Source organism: Oryzias melastigma, linkage group LG1 (genome assembly GCF_002922805.2).
Source record: "Oryzias melastigma strain HK-1 linkage group LG1, ASM292280v2, whole genome shotgun sequence".
Classification (NCBI taxonomy): domain Eukaryota; kingdom Metazoa; phylum Chordata; class Actinopteri; order Beloniformes; family Adrianichthyidae; genus Oryzias; species Oryzias melastigma.
In genome coordinates, this window is record NC_050512.1 from 29,757,568 (window position 1) to 29,773,623 (window position 16,056).

The window sequence follows — 16,056 nt, forward strand, 5'->3', positions numbered from 1 at the left end:
CAATCCCAGCTACTACCAGGTAAGCGTGAGGTACACCCTGAACAGGACGCCAGTTATATGAGACAAATGGGGAAAAAACAAACAAAAAAAAATTTCTTCATTAAATTATTCATTTTTAAAATGTCTGAATATAAACATTTTTTATTTATTTTTTTAGTAAATCCTCATTTGTTGAAGTATTCCTTCACTACATAAGTTACTTCTCTGATAGTATATCTGGTAAAAACTTAAAGGTTTGAAGATTTTAATAGTATTTTTCCTCATTCATCATACGGTTTTTGAATTTTTTTATTGATTATCTTTTAGCAAAAAAAAAAAAAGATTTTGGTCACCTTGTAAATGACTCACAATTAGATGAATAAAGATGTTTTTTTTTTTTTTGCGTTATAGATGTTTATTTAGAGTGAACGGTAAAGCAGGATTTTAGCATAGATCATTAAAAAAACAATTCAAACTTTTTTCTGTCTCTTTTCTAAAAAGAATCCCCAGAGGTTTACAGAGTGACAAACTCCAGGACCTTCGGGCAGACTGAGGTGGAGCTGACCCAGCTGGTGGTGGACGGGGTCAAGCTGCTCATCGCCATGGAGAAGCGGCTGCAGGCCTGCGCAGACATCCACGAGCTCCTGCCCTCACACAAGTAGATCTGGAGGAGAAATGAGCCACTCTGGAAGAAGGACGGACATTTGGAAATAGAGTTCTTCATTCTTTTTGTTGTTAGAGAATCAAACGGATAATCAACTCCACTGATATACATTTTGATTAGAAATGTTACAAATAAAAACCACAATAGTGACAGTCTGCATCCTTTTTCATCAGTGTTTGATGGACAACGTTTGTGTAACATTTCGTTTTCCTCGTTGAATAAAGCAGTTTTTACACTTTTAAATGTTTATTGAATCAATTTGAAGTATAATGAGATCCAGCTGTTTTTTGTCAACCTAAAATGTTTTAAGATTAAATCATGTTTAGGCCATTTCTGTCGCAGGTCTCCAGACCAGTTGGTTTTCTTTTTTTGGTGAAAAAATAAATTTATTTCAATTTTATTTTGAGAGTTTGAAGCTTTCCAAACATTTCATTTTGTGTGATTGTGTTCCTTTTAACATTTGTTCTACCTGTCCAGGTGTTGGACAGCATTCAGATGCATTGTTAAAAATATGTATTTTTCAGTTTTAAAGCTGTTTTTTTTCTTCCTAAACTAAACAAAAGTTTTATGAAGTTTTACCTGAGAAAGTGTTGAAAAAAGGGCTTCAAACTTTAGAAAGATATTCTAGAAAAGGTGTGCTAAAACCTTTAAAATAAAGATGCCATTTTATTGAAGAATGTAAAACTAATTTGAGTGATTGATCAGTTTGATCAGTTTATTCCATTCTATGAACACCTCTTTATGGAATTAAACAATTAATTTTCATTAGATAGACAACATATTTTGAATACTAAGTTACAGCTGTGCTACAGAGGAAGAGCGGTCAACCTCCAACCAGAATACTGCAGGTTCAATTCCCTCCCATGTGTCAAAATGTTCTTGGGCAAGACACTGAACCTGGAGGTTTAATGTTGGTGCCATATTTGGATGTGTGTGCACGGGTCACATGTCCACTTTAGGCTTTAATAACAGTAGAAAACAGTGTATTTGGGATTCTTCACGTTATTATAGTAAAGAACATAAATTATTGCACACATCCAAAAAAAAAAAAGAAAAAATGGACCTTCGACTTGGCGGCCATTTAGTGGCAAATTGTGCAATTTGGCAATTTTTATATTTTTCTTCAATATCAGAAAAGAAAACAAAAGTTGTGTTTCCCTGTTGCTTGCCACATTTGTACAAAATTCAATAAATACGTTTTTGGCTCAAGCTAAACATAAAAATATAACTTACAAAACGACCATATTAGGAATGTGGGCATGGCTAACAAAAAGCCTCAGTTGCCAAGGAAATGCAAAAATTTACTTCCCCTAATTCCTCTAAAAGTGACACCGATCCGTTCGTCAGCCCCAGGCGACCAAAAAATACAATGGTTGCTATGGAGATAAACGAGGTACTACATTTTTGGAATTAAAACAATAACATGCAGCTCTGACCAGGGTGACGGGGCGGGGGGGGGGAGGGGCGTGTAGCAGCTGCTCAGCCAATCAGGGCGAGTCAAGAGGGGCGCCTACGGGTCATAGAACGCTGCACACGGCTTTTACATTGTTTTTACTTTTAGAGTTCTATATTTTGATTTAATCTTTGTTTTTTCATTTTTAATATTTTGATGTTGTGATGATAAAGGTTTATTAAATAAAACATGGTTTGAACATTATGATTTGTTGCTTTTCTTTGTTCTTACCTGCTGATTTTAAGCATCCTGGATGAATTTGTTGTTGTTTTGATAAATGAATCTTCACGTTTTGATATGACCTGTTGCTGTCTGGACTCCTGAGAACGTCGACGACCTGCTAATAAAACGCTTAAACCACAAAAATCACACATAAACCCAACAAATAACTCATGCTTTCGAATGTTTCCCACTGCTCCTTTTTATTCCAAATGAATCCATAACAGCTTCACTTCTGCTACAGTCCTGCTGCTGACGGTCCGTCAGTCACCTGCAGGTTCATCTACAACTGAGGTGAACGCTACGTTAAAGTTAGAGGCTCAGAGTTACAGTTGGACAGTGCCAAACATAGTGATGATTACATATCCGGACAAACACGTCTTTGTTCCCGTCCACATTCTAGGTGAAGAAGCACAACACCACGAGCATCTTCTGGAGAGGCACCGCACAACGAACCGCTACAGAGGCAACAGCTGGCTGTTGCACAATCCGTGAGCACATCAGCCAGACGAACGTCAACGACAAACAGAAAACGGACAACTTCAGAAGTTATAGTGCAAATGAACGTGAGACGTGTGGAGGGGTCACAGCAGTGCAGGAAAAAAGCTGGAAAAACAAATTTAGCACCTTTAGCGTTTTAAATGAACTCAACAAGTGCATCAGTGTCATCGTGTTCGTTAGAGAGCTACAACACAATCAAACACAATCCACGTCCTCTGTCCCGTCACAACATCATCTACTGTCTTATTAGAAGACCTGAGAGTTGTGGGTTCAGATCTGCTCATGGGACACATCGATGCCAACAAAAGCAATGAAGACGCAACGTAAGTGTCTCAGTGCTTTATGATGATCTGACTGAAGGGACTTCTGTTTTAAAAGCTCGGCTGACGCTTTTATCTGAGTTTGAACGAGCAAACATGAGTTTCTCTGAAGCTACGTTCACACCGGGGACAATGCCGGCTTTAGTTTATACTTGTGTTCACGATGGCTCGTTTAGCGAGCGGCGTCTGGTCACACGCAACATGGAGACAGAAACAATCTCTAGCCGGAGGGGTGATTTTTGGAACTTTAGCCGGTTGCGTAAGAGGACATTTTAAGAAACCCTTTAAAAAAATGACATTTTTAACCTTTTCAGAACTATCAGCTTTTAAGCTTTTAAATGTGAATAAACTGTAACTGTTTAACAGTTTAGCCTGAAAGATGAGCTTCAAATGGAACAGAGAATTCTAATCGTTTTATTTCTGTAAAGTCAAAATTAACAAGTGTTCAAATTTTTCATAACTACACCGTTCACCTCGGGTGAAAAGCTGCTTTTTCTCTGTGAATCACATAAGCAGTTACAGTATGTCAAAGGGGAAAAAAGCTTAAACCGGAGTTTGGGCGTAAATGATGTCTTATGGCGGCCGGCTCCGGCAGGAAGAGGGACTTCCTGCTATTCATGTTCGAGCGCCATATTTTTTCTCTGTGGCCAGATTCTCTTGCGTTTAGCACCTTCTTGAGCATAGCCCACAATGTTCACAATGGACAAGCCAGGAGGGGCTTCTTCTGTTTCTTCTTCTACTGTTTATTTGAGCACATCTGCCACCTACAGTTGGAGGAGATTTGGTGTGAGATGTCGAAGCGGTGCAAATCTCACAAATCTCGTTCCAGGCTTTTTCTTTGACAATTCTTATATAAATGAATACATTTTAGATGAGTAATTATGAATTTATCTTTTGGAAAAGAACGAAGTTTATCTTCTGTGACCTAAAAAGGAACATCACTACTAAATCTAAGTCCCTGATTGGTTAAAGTTCAAACTCTCAAAGCATGTTCCAGTGGACACCAGGTTTGTACGTAGATCTCAAAAATGTTCGTTCGCAAAAACATGAGAACACAGTTTACTTATACTTTTTGTTAGAAGTTACATGTTGCCGAGGGCGATGTGAACGCAGCTTCAGAAGTAGTATGAACAGATGAAAGAAGAAGAAAGAATAAAAAACTTCAACAAATCTGATTTTTGACTAAAAAATGTTTTGGAAATATTCTCTCAGAAATGCATTCAGTTTTAGAGCAAAAGTGAGAATGAGATGAACATTTCACAAATGAAAAGAAGAAAAAACCTAAAAACATAAATAAATGTAAAAAACTTTCCATCAAGAATCAGTTGCAGCTGAACGTTTGAAGCCTCTAATCCAGATCTAACGTCAGTTTTTATCATGAAGGCTCTGCAAATAATAGTCTCTGGATTTAGTTATAGATCGATTCTGAATCAAATCAACATTTGTTTGAAATTAAATCAGTAAATAATAATAAAAAATGTGTGGATTTAAGCAGTAACTCATATAAGACATTTTTTGGGGGAAATTTCGAAATTGTTCTTTCAGTTTCAAACATGAATTGTTTTTGTTCAGAATGTTATTAAACTCTATTTCATGTTTTGGAGCTGCAACAGTTTCCTGCTTTAATCTTTTTTTTAATCAAATCCAAAAATCAAAGAAATCACTTATTTAGAAGTGTTTTTGTTTTCTCCCCACATGAAACCAAACTACGGAAGCCTGGACATGCCATAATCGTGTGTGGGAAGCTTATTCTTGATGCAGGATTGAATCCTCCTGTTTCTGCAGAATAAGTAAAGGTTGCTGTGAAGTGATGGTTGTTTTTCAAGGATTTGAACATGTTCTTTTGTAATATATTTACTGACTTTCCTGATCTGATTTTGTTCCATACATTTTGTTAACAATTAATATTTTGAGTAATTTCTGACAGAAAACAAATAATAAATAAATAACATTAAAAAAAACTTGAAACAGACCGATTGATCCACCAATAAAAAAAAGAGTGAGTCATTGCTGGACGGAGATGAAAAATATCCTCGTGCACGTTCCCATATTAAGTCTGTCTTTAACACACATCCTTTTGATTCATTTCTGAACGCAGAATATTTATTCAATCACGTCTGTTTGCATTTGTGATGCTAAATTTTACTGTCTTTTGGTTGTTTTTAAGCAAAGAAAGTAAAAGTTTGAGTAAATGACTGTCATAAACATTGACATTTATGGATTATTGTCACAAGCAAATGTTTGTGTGGATTTAGAATAATTTTATTGTAACTCTTTCTGCAGGTTTTGAACCTGAATGTGAAGCTGCTGCTATTTTAAGAGAATCAAAGTGAAACAATTTTGGCTGAACTGGTCTTTGGTTGACTAACTCTGTCTAATAAAAGCTTTAGTCTCTGATTAGCAGATGACTTGGATGGTTCTCCAACTGGTTTTTGGCTGAAGGAAGAAGCTTTGGAGTGTCAGAAAGCTGTGAGCAGATGGGTTCAGTTTAGTTCACATGCTGGACGGCTGCACAGACTCATGTTTCCATCCAGACCTCAGGATGCAATCAGGCGATGGGCTGAAGAACGCGATGACATGCAGATGAGCAGAGATGGAACCCAGATTTCCCCTCAAGGTTTAAAGACCCACTCCGAGGAAAACGGTGTTTTTAACATGTCGTTTGGGCGTATTTATGAGAATGGAGGACATATTTGAAGTAAAGTAAGATTTCTGAGATTATATTTATTCGAATTATTGTGAATCAGGAGCAGATGAAAAAAATACAGTTTGAAAAAGATTGTATTTGTTATGTAGAGAATATTCTGGGCGAGCTACAAATTCCCTCCTCATCTACACATTTGTTTTCCTCGTTTGAAATGGAGTTTGGGTCAAAACTTTACGCCCGGATAGATGAGAAGCTCTAACCTAGATAGGAGACCATGTGAACAATCTCAGTAACGAGGAGAAAAGAGGGGGCGGGGTTGCTCTGCACTAACGGTCTACTACTCAGAGGCAAATTTCTAATAAACCAATGCTATTCTGCAGAAACTGTCTTAGAAAATGCATTTTTTTTCCTTTTTTGGCTTAAAACGGACTCATCCTAATTAAAAGACCTCTGCTTGAAAACAGATCAAAAGAGGATCGGAGTGGGTCTTTAAACTCTAATTCTTTTAGGAGCAGGTGAAGGTGAAGAACGTCCATGAGGTTTTGCTCGGGAACACTGAGGCACAGCTTCCACGTCGTCACTACAGAGTTTGTTCTGGTTCTGAGGAGTTCTAAAGTATCAGCTGCATATCTGTGCAACATTCTGATTTGGTTTCTGCTGCATCAACATGAAAGAAACAAAGATTGTTGAGAATAAGAGGCTACAGTTTCTTTGAGTCAACAGTTCCTTCCGTCAAACCACATCAAGAACCTCCTCCGTCGCGTCAGAGTCTGAGCTCGTTGGCTACTTTAGAGGCAATATTTTTGAAGGCTATAGACGTTCCGGAAATTCTCTTAAAACGCACGCCGTTGAGTGAAAGGCGGGGCAGTTTGCACACCTCCATTTCCCATTGGACCAGACTGTCCTGGCGAGCGTCTCCGTGCACGCAGAACAGCAAATAGCGCTCGCGCTGCTCGTAGTCGCAGTTGTTGGCGTCCAGAACCCTTCGGATCTCCTTCATCATGTCCCCCGCCTCCTTGGAGGACGTGGTCTTCATGCTCCAGGTGAAGCGCAGAGAGCGAGGTTTGGACTCCCGGCCCTCCTCTTTGGGCTCGCCCGAGAAACTCCTGCAGGAGGAAACTCCCACAGCGTTAGCAAGAGGCGTGCTGACGCCGTCACTTACACGATTAGTCGACTAATCGACTATTAAAACAGTCGATTAGTCGTCACTTTATATTATATGAAGTCATTGTGTAGTAAAGTTGAAATGTATACTGGCATTATGCTATCTTTTTGGACTATTTTGGATTTATTAATCTATTGTGGTAATCTATTAAGATTTTTTAGGCTATTTTGGAGTTTAGCTAATATTTCAGCAGCATGCTAGCTATTTCAGCTAATTTAGGACTAGTCAACTATTAAAATAATCGTTTGTGGTAGCACTAACTTACATCAATATGTTCTTTCGCTGAGCTTTTAACCCTTTAAACACCCGAGATCCAGTGTTTATGTTTGATTTACTGCAACTGTTCAACCGTTAACATAATAATTCCAGTAGATTTTGAAGGAGAAAAGCGGCACGAGCCGCTTATCTCCTTCAAAATCTACTGGAATTATTATGTTAACAGTCGAAAAGTTACAGTAAGTTAAAGATTTTGTGTTTGAGCATCACCAAAAATACAAAATAAATGATTATTTATAAAACAGTTTAACTGATTTAGGGGAAAAAAAATCATAAAATGAAAATGTACAGTGAATAAATGAAGTCCGTTCAATTTAAAAAAATAAATTTCATAATAATCAGTTTACATTACACACACACACAAAAGGTAATGTTGGTTCTTTTTTAGAACATTTTTAGAGTATTTTTTTTCCTTTTTTTTGGTATAGTGAAAAAAGTGTATAAATGTGAATAATTGTTCAGACTGTAGTTAAAAGGGCACTCTAAAAGATAAAGCAAAACTAGTTTAATTGTGAATAGAAACAAGTAGTTTTTAAAATAAAAGCTATTTAAGTAAGGGATAATGCCCGTCAAAGTGTGCATTATTAGAAATTAAAGCAATTCACATCAGACGGTTGAGGCTTCCACGGCGTGTGTTAATTTATGATAATGCACACTTTGTTTAGCATTATCCTGCTATAGTCACAAAAGAACGATTTAATCGATTTTTAGTACTTTATTTTTGTTATTAACCATTTTAAGCACTGGAGATGTCTCTGGCAACACTTACATAACACACATTCTTTGATTTACCGTAACTCTTCAACTGTTTAAACAATCTACATGAATCAGCTGTTTATGCAATATGTTGTATTTTAGCTTAAAGCTGCCTTTCTCCGCTTCAGAGTCAGTAGGAATTACGTTTTTTGTGTAAGCAGTTATAGATTTACGGTAGTCAAAAGATTATAAATATTGGAACTAAAGCTCTGGTGTTAAAAGGTTAAACAACTGCTTTATTTTAGGTGTTGAGAGTCATTAAAATCACAGTTCCAACTCTGCAGTTTCCTTACTGAACCACCAAATGCAATTCGTGCATAAGTGGTGTCTAGTTTCGTATTCATGAAGTGATCGTGGGTGGAGCCAAAAACCAACATGGAGGACAATCTGATCGTTTTCCAGATTTGCATTAAAACAATAATAAAAAGATTCTTTAGTTTAATTCTTAAGTTTATTTTTTCCCTCCTCTGACTAATGTGGGACAGTAGGTCCTCAAACTAGGTCACAGTGAGATGGAAGTACCGCTGAGAGCGGCCGTCATTCAGTTGCAGCTACTGTAGCAGATGGTGAAGCTAACTGTAGCTCTGAATGATCTCATGAACCCAGACATGGAGACGTGATTACTGACGCTTTTGTAGAACTCTGCAAATAAATTCACATTAAAGTATCAAAGCTTTACGGTAGTCATAGAAGTGTTTGGTATTTAGGCGTCACCGGCGACATCTCGGGTGTTAAAGCGATACACACAGACTTCTACCAGGTGCCCACGTTGGAGCTCAGATGTTTCTCAGCTGTTACTGACCTTCGTACAAACTTTGAGGTGAACTTGCCGATGATGGAGGAGGAGTTACCGCGATGCGGCATGGCCATCGAAGCAGTGGTGTGCTGTAGCATGCTGGGCGAGGCCGGCGGGCCGTTGTAGGTGGCAGGCCGACGCTCTCTGAGCTGGGCTCCGTGGAAGGTGGAGCGACTGGAGGAGCCACGGGAGAAGCGTCCGCGGTCCGGCGTTGTGCTGCTGCTACTGGTGACGCTGAAGGCTGAGGGTGAAGATGGAGCCGGGTGTTGGGAGCTGGGTGTAACAGGAGAGCGTTTTGTTACCATAGCGACAGAAAAGAACTGGTGTGGCACTAGCAGTGAGCCCGGTTACCTCTGATACTCGGCGTTGTCGTCAATAGGAGGCAGGCTGGACTTTATGGGATGTCCAGATGCTGACATGGACTTGACGTGTCGAGGGCGTATGGAGGAGACGGTTGCCCCCGGCGATGGAACAGGGGATGCAGCAGGTACTTCAGGTAGACTAAAAGACATCCAGAAAATGAAGAGACTGTCTACAATTAGGAAACAGAAATTCCCAGAATGCATCTCACCTGTTGTCCTTCACACTTGGTATAACAGCTGAGTGTCGATCGGTGCTGTTCCTCTCATAAACGTATGTATTTCTCCGAATTATGCTCTGAAATATAGAAAGCAGAAGTTGGCATCGCCCCCTATAGGCTGCACTGCTCAAAGCATCCATCGGGTCGCGGGGGCAGCAGTCTAAGCAGAGATGTCCAGACTTCCCTCTCCCCTCCAGACACTTCCTCCAGCTCCTCTGAGGGGGACCCCGAGGGGTTGCCAGGCCAGCAGAAGCAGAGGGATGCAGTCTCTCCAGAGTGTCCTGGGTCTTCCCCGGGGCTTCCATACCCAGAACACCTCTCCAGGGAGGCGTCCAGGAGGCATCCGGACAAGATGCTCAAACTACTTTAACTGGCTGCTCTCGATATGGAGGCGCAGCAATTATGTTGTGGTTTTGGTCATGTTTTGTTTTGAATCGTCGATCCACAACTGTCTTCATTTCAGTTCATTTCCCTCATTAATTCCATCGGTCTGACTTTCAGTCCATCCTTGTCAGGTCATGTGCTGTGTTACCTTTTCATTTTGTCATGCGGTTTTGTCTTGATCCATTTGATAAAATTAAATCTTTGAGTCTCCGCCACCAAGCCAAATCTCTTGCGCTTTGGGACTTAACACCACCGGTTCCCTACAGTACAACTTGACAATGAAGAACTAAAAACCAGACACTTGAACAGACTGAGGGTGATCAACGTGTTTCCATTAAGTTTTCCAAGTTTTGAGAAACGAGCAAAAAGATTTCAGCAGGTTTGGTTATATGAGGTTTTCTGGTTTTGTGACTTTCACCCCTCAAACGGCTCATCAGACCGTCTCACCCCTGAGGCTGTGGCTGACTTCCTGCGGTCCTGAGCTCCCATTGGTGACGCCGGTTCGTCCTTCTTCTCGCTGTCCACACTGTTGGCATGAGAGCGCTTGGTGTGCGATACGGGCGGGGGGATGGAGGGCGCCACTGAGCGAAACAAGATGAAATAAAAGTTTAGAAAAAACGTAAGGGATGTGTGTGTGAGCGTTAAACGTCAGCTCGTTTGTCACCGTGGTCGCTGAAACGGCGCTGTTTCTGAGTGGTCGCCACAATGCGGGGGTGTGCAGGCGAGCGGCTGGAGCCGTTAAAGTCGCTGACGGGCCGGGTCCTCTGGATGTTACAGGGAGGCTCAGCGGAGACTTCAAACTTTTAGTGAGACACAAAAACAGAATCAGGATCAGTTTATCACAGATTTGATTTTCAATTTTAGCCGATTTTTTTCTCCATCCCTTTAATTTCTTAGACATAAATTTCAAATCAGAGAACATGTTTAACAAAAAAATAAGGATAAGACTTGAGTATTAAATCACATAATACATTTAATAACATTTATATAGCTTTTAGTCAAATTTATTTAGTATTTTTCCCTTTTTTTATGCTTCTTAAAATGTCACTTTGTTGTTTACCAAGAATCTCTGGATTCTTTTAGTTTCAATGCTATTGCATCTGTGGACAAGTCACCAGATCCTCCCTCAAATGGGATATGATTCCAAGCCCCGCCCCCCCTTTTCACAATAAAAAAAAGCGATTGACAAATGTGATCATGTTTTTGTATCTAAAAAGATTGTAGAGATGAAAATAAACATACAATCACAACACACACACACTTCCCTCCGTGTGTCTCAACAACAGATAAATGAAAGAAGAGTAGACCTACTAACTACTTGCTTCTTCTTAGCAGAACATGGGACAATATCTTTTGGTTATTAATTTACCCCTGATGGCAAAAAACAAAAAAAAAGCTCTAGCGCCTGTCAGAATAAGCGCGTCTGGTGTGACTTAAGGACGCCGCTCACACTCTGCTCCGCGGCACTTCCAGTGTGAACCTAGAGTAAAAACGTTACTTCCGTCTGTCTGTGTTCCAGTTTGAAGAATTTCTGTCCTGTGTTAACCAAAGAAATAAACTCGCTACAGCGACACCCGCGGCAGTTCTCCGTCTACCCGAGGGCCAGCAGAGGAAGCTCTGCTGCCCAGCAGACGGTAAAAAGCTAACTAGCTCTGCTGCTAGCTGCTACGCTTTCCAATAGGTGGCTAGCTAGCGTAGCGAACTCGATTGCTCCAATTTCATGGGGTCTGTGACAGACTAGTGACGTGTCCAAGGCAGATCTCGCCTTCACTCAACAGTAGCCGGGACAATTTCCATCAACTCCACTACCGCAGCAGATTAAGAAAATGGATGGAAGATCAGGATGAAAATCTTCGCATAGAGCAGCCATATTGGATACTTTTTCCTACCTGTTGACAATGTTTTAATTTAGGCTAAATCAGGGGAAAAAATCATAATGTTTTTTGCATATTATTTGCCATACTATGTCATTGGATAGTATTTGTCATCATGGACCAATCAAGCAGTGTTCACGCTGGTTTTGAACCAACCTGTTGAAAAGATCAAAACAACAAACATCAAAAACCTCTGAAGATTTCATCCCCAGCAGCAGATACGTTGCAGTCGCCTCGTTGTATTTCTGACCATCCAGCGCCTTCTTCACCTCATTCGAGGAGAAGCCCATGGCCTCCATCAGCTCTAAAAGCACACAGACACTCAGCTATGTTTGACAAAACACAACAGCAGATCACAATCTCTACAACACAGTTTTAGATGGAAAATAGTGAAGATTTTTTAGATTCATAAAGAATTAATTGAAGCTATTGTTTTTTTTTGTTGTTGTTGTTTTAAATCGAGTGTCTAAAAGGAGGTTAAATGAGGAAAAACAGCCTAAAATAAAGTGATCTAGTGAGTTTGAGTCTGGGGTTACACAGCCACACACAGTGGGAACAATAATATAAGAGGAAAAAAAAACTGTAAATGTTTGACTGGATCTTAGTTATCAATATATTTTGATGTGAAATCTATATTTTTTCATATATTAGTTTTAAATGTTTTTTACAAAAAAGTTGCAAGAATAAAATAAAATAAATTTAATGGGAAGTAATTTCTTTGTTTAGTATTTTACAGATATGTATGTTTATGCCGACTATACATCAACTATCTTGATTTAATAAGAATTACAAACATTTTTACACTTTTGACAAACTTGTACTTAAAACTAATACTAGTGATAAATTCCTGATAAAGTACAAATTTTTGAAAAAGTTTGAATAAATTTTTTTCCTTTTTTGTTGCAAAACAGTGATATGTTCTTGTTATAAAAGTACAGTTAAGTTCAGAAATATACTGAAAATATGAAAAAAATAAAATTAACTCAATTAAAGTCTTAAAAGACCAAAATGCATTTATCCTATAAGAAGGTAGTGTCTGACCGATGCGCTTCAGGTCACTGAAGTCTTGTTCTGGTTCAGAGAACGGCTTCATCTCCGCCTCCTCGTGCCCCGCATTCATCCACCGATCCTTCATGATTTGCTGAGAAGAAAAACAAACACAGATGCGACTAGATTTATAGCATTACCTGCGATAATGCAAGTGTGAATGTTGTAAGCTGAATGTGGCTGCTGGAGATGGCAGAGCAGATTGCTGAACATGCTGAAACTGATGGCTAAAAGTGTGCAAGCTGATAGCTGAAAGCTTGCCAAAATATTAGTTAAAAGCCAAATTAGCCGAAAACTGGAAAAATCTCAAATTTTGCCAAAACAGCTAGCATAGTGCTCAAATATTAGCTAAACTCAAAATTAGTCAAAACAATGGAAAAAAGTATTTTTTTGACAAATAGCATAATGCTAACATTTTAGCTAAACTCTAAAATAGCCACAAAAAAATGAAAAAGTCTAATTTTGACAGATGCTAAAATATTAGTAAAACTCCAAATTTGCTTACATAACTTTAAAAAAGTCTAATTTTGACAAAACATCTGGGGTAATGCTAAAATATTAGCAAAACTCAAAATTAGCCACAAACAAAAAATGAAAAAAAAAAATCAAATTTTGAGAAAAGAGATAGCATAATGCTAATATATTAGCTAAACTCAAAATTAGCTATGAAAAACTGGAAAGGATTAAATTAGCCAAAAACAGCTAGCATGTCGCTAAAATAAAAAGCTAAATTCCAAGTCGTTGCTGAACATTTTAAATCTGAACGGTGCCTCCAGCTGAAAGTTTGCAGAAGTTTATAAGTTTCAAAGTGCAAAGTTTTTGAAGGATTTCATTTCTCAATAATTTCCTATGGGGCACATTTTTTTCAATATTTCAAAAACTATAAAGTTTATAAATTCTAAAAACACAAGCTGAATGAGCTGAACGTTTTGATACCAAGAATGTTGAAATCGCCGAAAGTGTGATTGAGTTTTTTTGTGCTGATAAACGAACAGAAATTTGCAGAAAAATCACTGTTGTGTGAATGCTATATAAAGTTACACAATTATTAATTTAACAAACTTACTACCTTTACTGTTAAAACAATTGATTTTATTAAATCTATTTGTGCAAAAGCAACTTTTTAAACGGAGTAAAGAGAATGAACTTTGCAGACTTCTACTCCTTTGAGAGTTTTACCGGCATGCTGCCCCGTTTCCCCGGGTTTAGAACCAGCAGCTTCTTCAGCAGATTTTCACAGTCGGTCGACATGTAGAAGGGGATTCGGTACTTTCCTCGGAGAACCCGCTCCCTCAGTTCCTGCAAACAAACATGGATACACGTCTTTGTTTGGGGAAATGTTTGACCGAGCTGGAGGACAATAGAAGTTTGAATGCTGCTTTTATGACACAAAAGTCCCTTAAAAATACTTTAGTCATAAAAAGCATAAAAAACTGAGATTTGTTTGTTCAAACCTTGAGGTTCTGTCCATCGAAGGGCAGCGAGCCACTGACCAGCGTGTAGAGAATCACTCCCAAACTCCAGATGTCCACCTCTGGCCCGTCATATTTTTTACCCTGCAGAAGTACAGAACTACATTACCCAGAGGCCCACTCTATCAGTGACTTGCAGACTTCTTTGCTCCATTTCTACTTAATAATTGATGTTCCTAGCATTTAAAACGACTGTAGAGAAGTAAAAGCATCCTCTTGTCTCATGAAACACATCAGAGTACAGACCTGACAAAAACTAGGAAACAAAAATTAGATGAAGGGCCAAGAAATGTGGGTTTTTAAGATGTGAACCCCACTTGTACGGAGAGAAAATAGACTCACTGGATTTGTGTGTGCGTAATTCTTGATTTGTAACTCAAACAACGCATTTTGTGTGTACCTGTGTGTACTTGTAATTGTGTATTCACATGTGCAAAAATAGCAAAATAAAATTTAGCCACGCCCAACTTCAAATTACACTAGTTTAAAGCTTATTACACACACAAATCTATAAAAAAGTACACACCAATCGCCTGATACAAACACACAAAACTGCAGAAAAATCAAATGTGAGACTCTTTCTATGTGTCCAGTTTTGTATGTAAGAGATGCGTTTAAATACTGCTAGAATGCTGGGTCATACGAGTTTTCTTAGATGTATATATTTATATATATTGTTTTTTGTATTAATTTTCATCATATATAAGTTTTTCCAAATAATGTAACTGCTGATAAGAAAACTCTGATGACCCAGCATTCTAGGAGCATTAAAACGCATCATTTACGCATGAAACCTGAAGACGTGAATAGAGAAATATGATTTCTGCCTAGATGTGGTTTTGTGTGTGCGTATCTGGCGATTGGTGTGTACTTTTTTAAAGATTTGATCATATATGCACACACAAATCCAAGGTTACAAACAAACAAGTAGACACATGTTACCAATCAAGAATTACACACAGAAAAATCCAGTGAGTCCATTTTCTCTCCATACACTTTCATTTTCAGCTCCCTTTTAGAATTTTTTTCTTGTTTTTTGCTAATGCATTGATATGAAAGAAGTTTGTTTTTATCCTCATAAGATTTTTGGACTAATTTCAAAATGTCCTTTGTGGCTGAAATAGTTAAGCTGGTCTACACAGAGACGTGGAGGTGTTTGAGGAAACAGAGTGTTGCTATGGAGATCAGGAGGTGAAAGCTCACCTGGAAGAGCTCAGGTGCAGCGTAAGGAGGAGAGCCGCAGAACGTGTCCAGCTTACTGCCCAGCGTGAACTCGTTACTGAAGCCAAAGTCCGCGATTTTGATGTTCATGTCGGCATCCAGCAGGAGGTTCTCTGCCTGAGAGCGAACGTTGTTAAAAATACAAAATTAACGTTTCAGAGAAACAGACTAAACAACAAGAAAACTTACAGTTTTGTCAATTTTTTTTCTCTGAAAGAACAACACAAATCTCATTATTTTAAGAATTCCTATAAAAAAATAATCTACAAATGTACATGATATTCTGGTTTAAAATATCTATAAATAATTTGATTTTTTTTTTTACAAACAACATATTTTGTTGGTGTTCATTTTTAGTGTAAAGTCACTTTTTTCACAAAACAAACAAAAAAAAAAATCACCAAATTAGAGAAACCTCGTTAACATTAAAAGTGTTTAAGAAAAATCACCAGTTACATAACAATAAAGTTCAGGAGGAGAAAATTCAGAACTATTTGGCTGCCATCAAAGTTACAAAAAAACGTGTTAAATATTATATTTATTTTGAGTTTGTGGACACATATATACTCGCCTACAACCATACAAAATACACATTAAAATCTTATATTCAGAGTGTTAATGTGCACATATACGTTTTAACACTTGTATGTTGGGATAACAATGTTTTTGTTTGTTTACACATACATTATAATTCAGCTCGAA

General features: G+C 38.3%; 2 protein-coding genes across 2 annotated transcripts in view; one reads left to right on the forward strand and one right to left on the reverse strand.

Annotated features, from left to right (window-relative positions):
• Positions 1-800, forward strand: part of zgc:172076 — a 6,739-nt gene extending 5,939 nt beyond the window's left edge. The window contains exon 9 of the mRNA XM_024290030.2: positions 481-800. Coding sequence (XP_024145798.1) covers positions 481-641 — 161 coding nt within the window. The 3' untranslated portion in view covers positions 642-800. The remainder of the gene's footprint in view (positions 1-480) is intronic.
• A 1,692-nt stretch (positions 801-2,492) lies between these two features.
• mark1 (MAP/microtubule affinity-regulating kinase 1) overlaps positions 2,493-16,056 on the reverse strand; it is a 31,965-nt gene continuing 18,401 nt past the window's right edge. Inside the window, exons 8-18 of the mRNA XM_024289646.2 lie at positions 15,337-15,471; positions 14,116-14,217; positions 13,841-13,960; positions 12,656-12,755; positions 11,806-11,918; positions 10,405-10,540; positions 10,188-10,321; positions 9,348-9,433; positions 9,128-9,277; positions 8,783-9,049; positions 2,493-6,889 (exon numbers count right to left, since the gene is read on the reverse strand). Of these exons, the coding sequence (XP_024145414.1) occupies positions 6,547-6,889; positions 8,783-9,049; positions 9,128-9,277; positions 9,348-9,433; positions 10,188-10,321; positions 10,405-10,540; positions 11,806-11,918; positions 12,656-12,755; positions 13,841-13,960; positions 14,116-14,217; positions 15,337-15,471 (1,686 nt within the window). The 3' untranslated portion in view covers positions 2,493-6,546. The remainder of the gene's footprint in view (positions 6,890-8,782; positions 9,050-9,127; positions 9,278-9,347; positions 9,434-10,187; positions 10,322-10,404; positions 10,541-11,805; positions 11,919-12,655; positions 12,756-13,840; positions 13,961-14,115; positions 14,218-15,336; positions 15,472-16,056) is intronic.